Source organism: Pleuronectes platessa, unplaced genomic scaffold (genome assembly GCF_947347685.1).
Source record: "Pleuronectes platessa unplaced genomic scaffold, fPlePla1.1 scaffold_375, whole genome shotgun sequence".
NCBI lineage: Eukaryota > Metazoa > Chordata > Actinopteri > Pleuronectiformes > Pleuronectidae > Pleuronectes > Pleuronectes platessa.
Window position 1 is genome coordinate 7,900 of NW_026519173.1, and position 9,608 is coordinate 17,507.

Sequence of the window (9,608 nt, forward strand, 5' to 3'; positions counted from 1 at the left end):
TTAGAGTTAAAAGGTTTACTTGCTCTAATCTCTGGGCCTTTTTTAACTTTGCAGAACTTTTAGATTCACTAAAAACCTTGTGAACACACGTGAATCAAGAGAAACTGAATAAAAACATCAGTACATTTTAAAAACCTAAAGTTCCTGTGACAACATGAGCAGAGTTTGATGTGATTCTCAGGAAAACCTCGGATTGAGCCTCTATCAGTTCCTGTGAGTCAAAATGAAAAGTGAAAATCACTGAAGTGGATTTTTTCTGGTTCAGATGGTTTTAGTTTTTTTTTTGCAGGACTCAGACTCGAGTCTCTCGTTCTCCTGTCGTGGTCTAAAGTAAAAAGCCCTGTTCACTAACTGTCTACAATGGCTTCACTAAACAGCATCCTCCTCTTCTCTGTCTTCACCTCCTCCCTCACACTCCTTATCCCCCCCCCCCCCCATATCACCATCATCAGATCTAGAGTATTCAACTCCTCTGTGAGCTCAGTAGTGCCCCCTAGCAGGGATGAACGTTACAGGCCCGGATCTCCTTCCGGTCCTTACAGCTGGACACCACAGCGCCCTTTGTTCTTTTCTTTGCCATCATGAAATGCTCCTGGACCCCCCCTCCGCACGGTTTGGAACAGTCCGACCAGCTGGTCCACGGCTGCATCCGGCAACCTGTGGGAACAGTGGGAACACGAAGGGAAGGGAGTTGATGCTGTTCGACCGGAGACAGATCTGAAAGCTTCTTTTCTGAGAACCAAGAAGAACGACTCATTGTTCCTCTGTCTTATTGGCCGAGGATCGACCTTCACGTCGTCCTGGACTGAACCAAGTCAAAGCTTTGATTTGACTGTAGAGATTAAAGTGCAGCTCAGGCCACAAAGTTCTGTCTGACTTATATTAGAAAAACGTGGGAACCGGCTGATTCTCACTGGTCACATAAAAAGGATTTAAGAGTTGTTTAAACACTCACCTGGCTGCTCCTCCAGTGCTGCTTCTCTACCCTGTTTCCCCCGTCTCCTCCTCTGTCCTCCTCCTCCACCTCCACCTCCTCCACCTCCTCCACCTCTCTCCTCCTTCGTTTTTTTTGTCCGGCACTTCCTGATCTTGCACTTCTTCCTCTGGATGCTCTCGGGACAGGCGCTGCCTCCGAACTGCGGCTCCAGTTTGACCATGCGGGTTCGGATGGTGTGACCTTTACCACAGGACTTGTTGCACTCGGACCACTCGGACCAGTCGGAGAGCATGCAGTCCTGGGCTGGAGGGGGGGGGGTGGGGGGGGGAGAGGGAGGAAGTGTCATAACATCAACAGCAAACAACTGAAATTCACTTCAACACAACGACAAGGAGTTTCACTCACGACACTCGGGCAACATGCACTTGTCCGTCTGCTCCAGCTCCTCCGTGCACTCTGCAGGATCAGACTTCATCATCCTCTGACGGGTTCGGACGCCTCGGCCACACGTCACACTGCAGCCGCTCCAGTCCGACCAGGGGGACATCATGCACGGGATGGCGTCTGCACAAACACACACACACACACACACACACAAACACACACACAAGTTACACATCTGTGAAACATGTAACTATCTAAATGGACGCATGAATAAAGTGTCTCTGACTCACGGCACTCTGGCATCATGCACTTCTCCACCTCGGCCACCTCGGTTTTACACATGGATCCGTCTATCGGAGGCATCTTCACCATGCGCTCACGTCTCCTCATGCCGATCCCACAGGTGGCGCTGCAGGGGTCCCACTCCGCCCACTCGGTCACCACACAGCTGCTGGGAGCTGTGGGAGAAACAGTTAGTGTGAATTTAGACTTCAAACGTCAAGGAAAATGATAAAACAATGATGTGATAACATTTTAAATCCAAAAGGTCAAAGGCCAACTTCACAAAAACACTTTTCTAGTCATTATAAATGTCAAAATATTGTAAAAACTGTATTTATTTTATACTTGGTGACCTGCAGTTATACATATTCTAATATCTCCCCCAGGCCATAACACTTTTAAACTCCTCTCTGTGACATATTAGCATATTTGCACTATTGTTTTATTTTCTTCTCAGCTGTTTATTTATATATTTATATATATATATACTTGATATTCTATTTTATTCTATTTTATACTATTTCTATTTTATTTTATAGGTTGTAATTACTTGAGCATTGCTAGAAGAGAGCCTGAGACTCAAGCATTTCACTGCCAGCGACTGCTTAATGTTATTGTTGTGCATTTGACAATAAAAAATCTTGAATCTTGAATCTATCTCAGATCTAACCAAAACTAACTGTAACTGGTACATTACACAGTTTGGATAAAAATGTCAAAGCTAATTAAAAAATCCAGGGTTATTTCGAAAACTGCAGATTCCTTGGAGTTTGTCTCTGTTTGCTTTTAAATTAAATAAAAACACAAATCCATGCATGGCCCCAGCAGCGCAGCATCCACCAGGACTCACAGCATTCATCGTTGACCACGCACTTGTCCGTCTCCTCGGTGTGGAGCTGGCAGAGCGAGCCGTCCTCTGGATACTGTTTGACGTATCGCTCTCTGGACCTCATCCCCATCCCACAGGACACGCTGCAGGCCGACCAGCTGATCCACTCAGACATCATGCACGTGGACGGCTCTGTCCACCAGGAGAGGACAGAGGCAGGACATCAGCAACAGGTACCAGGGGAGGGACATCTCAAGATTTTACATTTTAAACTCTAATTTCCCTTTGAAACAACAGCACATCAAACCAGAGACTTTAGTCAGCAGCCGAGATGATTGACAGGAGTCTCTGAACCCACCTCAGACCTGCTCCCTTCACCCTGAACTCTCTCCAGCACCTTCCTCTCCTCACTCATCTCAAAGTGGAAGGTGCCATTTTACTGCCTCAGCTGTCTCTTAATAAGTCAAGCAGCCGCGGGGGACGGTTGTCTTCACAGCGTGAGCCCGGGGGAGGTAGAGTCAATATGTGTGACCCGGCTGTGTATCAGCTGCAGCTTCTCCTAACAAGGTCCACAAAGTCTTTTATCACTTTTAACCAGCGCAGGGCTTCGAGATCTCTCTGTTCACTTAGTGTGACTGTGTGAGTCCTTAGTGTGACTGTGTGAGTCCTTAGTCTGACTGTGTGAGTCTAACGTCTTCTGAGGGGAAATCCATAACAACAAGATTCAAGTTTTAAAAACTAAAAAATGTCCAATCAATGTCCAGAACCAGCTTTTTCCTTCCTTGTCAGTTTTAATCCTAAGGGCCACTTCACACCCGAGGGGGATTTTCAACTCTTCACTGGACACCACAGACAAATTCAACCCATCTATAAACTTATAATCTTCAGGACACACTCACTCACAGACACACTTGAAGGTTGAGGGAAACTATTTCACAGTGTCGATTGAAATCTCACAGAAACTCGTGAGATTCTTCTTATTCATCTTCTTCTTTGACGTTTTTCGGCAAAATACTTATAGGTGCATTACCGCCACCTTCTCTGCACCCATTGGACGACACGAGCTGTCAATCACACGGTATCCACGCCTCAATGTAAACAGTGCTTTATGGTCTATTTGACTATGATTGGATCATAATTCACAAAATGAGCATCGGCTGTATTGAAGAAGACGAGAAGAAACTGGAGATTGAGACATAAACTCCTGAGGTAAATGTTTACTGACGTTATAAAAGAGAGAAGTAGTTTCCCACAGACACTGACTCCTGGTCTCAGAGACTTTCTCTCTCCGTGTGGACGAGGAGGAGTAAACGCAGGAGGAGTAAACGCAGGAGGAGTAAACACAGGAGAAGCAGTGATCTGTGTGAAAAAATAAAACGCAGCCGAGAGGATGTAACTGAAGAGCCTCGGAGCCTCGGAGCCTCGGAGCGGAAAGTCCATTAGCAGTGAGAAGAGGATGCTTTCAAAGAACACACTTTGAAAAGAAAACACTTGACTCTCCTGACACCCCCCCCCCCACCCCCTCCACCGCCCACCAGGAGCAGCGGTGCTCACCGGCTGTGGCCTAATGAAGCCAAACTAAGTGAATCATTAATAAAAGACACAGGTATCTATCTGGAGCCGGGACGAGGTCTCCAGAGAGACAGAGTGTTTCCCAGGAATATTAATCATCTCTCGGCCTCGGCCCCCCCCCCCCCCCCCGATCGGCCGCAGCGTGAACTCCACAATTATCAATCCCCCCCGCCGCACGCTAACGGAGCGCTAAATGAAAACAAAGGAGAGGAGCTCGGGAACAAGAAGCTATCTGTGTAGCTGTCGGATAATCGATAAGAGGAGCGGGAGTGAGTGGAGTGTGTGTGTGTGTTTGTGTGAGTGTGTATCTGTGTGTGTGTGTGTGTTTGTGTGTGAGCGGCTCCAGCTCCACTCGTCTGACTGGTCGACCTCCTGAGAGCGAGGGAAGAGGAGGAAGGAGGAAGAAGACAGACGTGGACTCTGCTGCCGCTCAGCATTTGTTCCAAACTGACAACTTCACTGTAAATTGGACGAAAGCAAACTCCTGGGGTTGTGTGTGTGTGTGTGTGTGTGTGTGTGTGTGTGTGTGTGTGTTGTGGGATCAGCGGGTGCTTGTTGCTCGCAGTAAAAGAGCATGAAATTGACGACTTTGATGGAAACCAGAAAGAAAAGTTTCTCCTTTGACGAGAAACAGGAAAGAAGTTGTTGCCAATTAGGTAAAAAAATCATTAAATTATTAAAAATGTTTGTGTTGTTACTTTATCTCCGTGTCCTGATCAGGATTCTGACACAATCCTCCTGTTGTTCCCATTAACACAACTCTGTACACAATCCTCCTGTTGTTCCCATTAACACAACTCTGTACACACGTTGCGTTGAGTTCTTTTTAGTCAAAGACAAACATGGTTCAAATCCCGTTTTAATGGCGGAGTCCGCTCGGCGTGAGCAGCTAATCCACTTAATCTTTTCTGTTCCACTGAAGCAACCGGACGGATCCAATCAGGCTTCACTCTGTGAAATGAGGGATTAACTGTGTTCTGTGACAGATTCTGTGGATGAGACCGAATCAGCCTCAGAAACATGTCGTGGATCTCGGTCTCTCTCGGCCTCAATCAGCTCCTGACGACACACACAACACGGAGAAGACACGTGTTTGCTTATTATCTGCTTCTTTGCACACGACAGACTCACTAAGTGGCTGCTTTACGTCCGGCAGCCACCAGGGGGCCCCGAGAGTCAAACTAATCATTCCCTCTTCAGCAATTTGTCTTCAACGTAAAAGCACAATGCTTGTTTTGTAGGTTTAGATTGAGGACGAAATACAGAGCTTTTATTTTGAAAATTAATTAACAGACTGTAATTGTTCGACATAAATTATTCCAATTTATTGAGCAACTTCTGTTCCATTATATGATAAACATTGAGTATTAAATCTTAGTTGCAGATTAACCAACCAGGTAGGATGAACACAAAGTTTTTTATGCACACAAAGCTGAGGCAGGGCCCCTCCAAACTTATCCTGCCCCCCAGATGTAAAGGTCCGGCCCTGGAGCACAATAATCCTTCACAACAACAACAACAACACCCTCTATTGTCATCTGACAGCAGCACAATTAAACTTCTGAATAAACTGAAACCACCGGGCTGTGAAATGCAAATGAAGCAAAGACGGATTCCATCAGATTAAACCAGAAGGAAACACCCACAGTCACAGAGCCTGAGATCACAGCTCCACTCTAATCTGCTCATTATTCTGTGGGTTCACAAACGCCCCCTGATACGGAAACTATGAAAAGTTTAGAACACAAGAATTGAACTTTTTGTTTTTTATGCTTATAATCACTTTAAGGAAAAAGGTTTGTCACATTAGAACAGAGCGGCTGTAAAGCAACATTTAGGGTTAATGGTTTTACACAGTGGAAATAAAGATGGACGACACATCTTCACGTTCTCCTACTCTCCAGAAATGAACCCGGCCTCCTCCATGTTGTTGGACGGGACAGAGACAAAACTAAAACATCATAGTCCACATTATCTATATATTTTTCAAAGATCTATGCTAACAAGTCTATCAGGTGTGTGTGTTTGTGTGTGTTTACCCTCCAGGCTGCAGCCCGGACCCATGCACGGCTGGAAGTCCTGAGTGTGTGGACACGGCACACTGAGGTCCAGCTGAGCCTTCAGCATCCTCTGCCTCATCCGGCGACCCTTTTCACAGGTGGCGCTGCTGCAGGCCGACCACGGAGACCAGCCCGAGTAGATGCACGTCTCCGGTGTGTCGTCTGGCAGAGGGACACAGAGGGACACAGAGGGACACAGAGGGACGGTGAGTGGCTGACGGAGGGAGGGATTATTATTATTGTAATAATTCAGTGACGTGGAAAAACCGGATCATTCTATTTCATTCCACTGAGCTCATTTCATCAGATGAGGGGCTGAAGGACGAGCGACTGGGCCAACGCTGATTATTTAACTTCACATCCGAAGGTGATTACCACAGGTAGCCGACCACGAGGGGCCACGGGAGACATCTCAGTGGGGGGGGGGGGGAGGAGCGCAGGGTGTGATGTGTGAATGTCTGGTCCAATTATCAGTGGGAGCAGCGGAACAAGAAGCAGCAGGGGGTTCTGGCTTCAATTAGCAGCCCTCTCTCAGGGGTTCGGACACAGAAGAAAGAGAGAGGAGAGGAGAGAAGGAATAAACCATCAGGCCCCAGGGAGGAACCTGAGCAGCTCCACTTCTCTGGGATAAAGTGTCATGACAGTGGAGGAGAACGAGGGATGAGAGAAGAAGCCTGGGGGGGGGGGGTGGATGGGGAGTTGGGCTGAAAGTGAAAGCAGCGCGGCTCCGGGCTGAGCGCCGCAGGGACCGGCTTGAATGGATTCTCTGTAGTGTCATCTCACGCAGAGAGGAGGGAGAGAGGGAGGACGAGGGAGGTAGAGAGGGAGCAGGAGGAGGAGGAGGAGGGAAGGAAGGAAAAGGTTCATGACTGACTGAGGAGGACATTTATTAGGGCGGCAGGAGATCCTCGTTAAGGATTCTGCAGCGTGGACAGAATCCTGCAACCGACCCGGCTTCGCTTAAAACGCTGGGAACCAGTCGACTGATCCCTGTGAGAACTGGTTTTCTGTCAGAACTGGTTTCCTGTCGGCCACAGAGAGGAAGAGTTTGTGCAGCTTGTGACATCGAATATGTTTTTATCGCATCGGAAGAAAAAGAAAGTAGGAAAAGCTCGAGGGCCCAGAAGGAGAAACGTTTAAACACGAGGACATCGGGATTCATAAATTGGAAAATGTGTAGAAAAATGGGTCTAGACTATTTTCAGTGGTCTTTCAAATATGAAGAACAAAGCAGGAGATTGGTCACATTCACAACAGCAGGAAGATTCCAGTTTGGAAGGCTCAGTGTTTTTGTTTACATCAACTCTTGCTCATCCGGAGATATTTGTATTCTTCTAATTTCACACTTGACATTTCACCAGAGCGACGGCAGTTTGAAGTAGAGCAAATGAAACTACAGTGGAAATATACATCAGCTGAAGCGTCAGTGTCCAGAGCGACAGGATGTCAGAATATGAAGTGGGTCTGATAACGACAGGACTTGCTCCAGGCGCAGTTGCGTTGCTCTGCAGCCGGGGGGGCGCCCTCCACCTCACAGCTGGGTGCCGACAGGGCCTTTCCAGATGTGTGTTCCGACTGTCTGACCTCCCACCTGAGACTCCAGTTAGACCAGCTGTGTCTCTAATGAGCTCACTGGGAGTCCTTGAGCATCGCAGAACTCTGACCCCTTCACTGTCTGTGTGTGACATACGAGACTCAGGTAACAAATATCAGGTGACGACCGGGAACTGGTACTTCACCTTCCTCCTTCTCCTCCTGTCCGATATCAGCCACTATGTCATCGATGGTGTCCGGGACCACGTTACACTGTTCCCCCTGTGCACACAGAGAAAACTCATGTAAACAGATATGCACCTGATGGCTTGAAGTAGATAAAGTTTGTTAATTTGTTTGTGAGAAGTCTTCGTTTTCATCACATATTTTTCAGTATATCACGTAAACATAGGACACGTTACCTTCCGGGCGATGCGTTCCACCACCAGTCTGGCTAGAGGGGTGATGGCCCCCCCCTCGGGGTCGTAGAACGGGCTCTGAGGATGGTCCAAGCTGGTCAGTGGTCGGATCTTCTGCTGGGGGATCGACGGCTTGTTCGGCGACTGGAAGAAGGTGAAACAGGGAAATGAATAAAATGAATGAACACAGCAACTAGACGGTTGCAGGTGGTGGAGACCAAAACAAAGCTAAAAAAGGAAAAGTATTTATCGGACAAATAAAGGGAGCGGACACAAGACTCCATGTGATTCCTCGTGTTGCCCCATGTCTGCTCAGTGTGTCGGGAATCTGCTGTAAACTATCTGCCCTTCACCAGCGGTGTGTCGCCGCTTTGCCCCCGGGCAGCCAAATTTAATTAATTCAGCTTTTTAGTATCTTATTTTTAAAATAGCTGATGCCACTAGAACTACTTTAAACCCCTGGTAACCTTTCTGGAAATAAATAATATTTCCGAGCAGAACGGGACATCAGGTGGACATGAATCCAACCCCCCAGCAGACCCCCCCCCCCCACCCCCCCGATGCACCGAACATCAAATCTCTCTTTTATCAGTTCAAGGGCCTTTCAGGTTTCCACAGCCGTCTTCTCCCCAGGTGGAGGCCTCCGAGTTCTCAATGTGAATCTAAAGGTGAAATTCATCTGACAGCTCTTTAACAATCAGGGGGAAAGTGTACGTGAGCGAAGAAGACGCTACAGGTGAAGATCAGGTCGCGGCTTGAAGGGGAACGATTCCCACGTTAGCATTGTGTGCGAGTCGTTGTGGTAAATCAGTCGGTGTCCTGGAGGAAAACATCTGTTCTGGCGAGCGGAGACGCCCGAGGGACGAGAGTCTGAGTCGTCGGGGGGGGGGGGGGGGGGGGGGGGGCAGAATAATCAAAGTAAAGCAGCTGGAATTTAGGGCATGGGAATCATTTTGTGTGTCACAGAATACAAATCCAACAGAAGGGTGCAGTGCATGAATGTGTGTGGAAAAAGCTTCTCAAATGAGAACAACATCATTTCTCTTGGGGGGGGGGGGGGGGGGAACAGCAGGGCAGCGGCTATTCAAGCAGAATGAATACAAGGTAATAACAGTAACAATAGCTCAATGGTTGTTCTCCTCCTCTCCGACCAGATAGGGAGGTTCTGTCAGGGGCCTGAACCAGGAGCCATCTGGTCCGGGGCCTCGTCTCCGTTTGATGTCACTATGATTTATTAATATCCTTTTAAACACCTCTTTAATAGGAGATACATGGCTTTGGTTCCAGGTGAGTGCGATAGAAGTGTTTGCACATAGCTTTAAAAAAACAAAAAAAAACACAACCCCAGAGAGAACTGACAAAATATGAATCATTCTCTTTCTTCTCTCGGCCAAAAATGTGTGTTTTCAAATCAAGAAGTTCTAAACCAACTTCCTGATGTGATATATGCGGCGGTGCTGAATTAGACAAAAGCACGACGGCTACAAAGGGAGAGTGGATGAGAAGTCAGTTCTGTAGAAACCTCCACTATTCTCTTTGTTCTGCTGAGAGTTGATGGAAAGTTTTCTCCTCTGACTCGCAGGATGAAAAGA

General features: G+C 47.5%; 1 protein-coding gene across 1 annotated transcript; it reads right to left on the minus strand.

The window, feature by feature from the left end:
• Window positions 1-426: 426 nt before the first annotated feature.
• LOC128436465 (spondin-1) lies at window positions 427-8,160 on the minus strand (the record flags this gene model as incomplete). Its single annotated transcript, XM_053418194.1, is given in 8 exon segments — window positions 427-657; window positions 956-1,240; window positions 1,343-1,501; window positions 1,612-1,779; window positions 2,454-2,624; window positions 6,044-6,226; window positions 7,804-7,879; window positions 8,020-8,160. Coding segments are annotated over 8 exon segments (1,347 nt in total), but the record flags the coding sequence as incomplete, so codon positions are not given.
• Window positions 8,161-9,608: the final 1,448 nt, after the last annotated feature.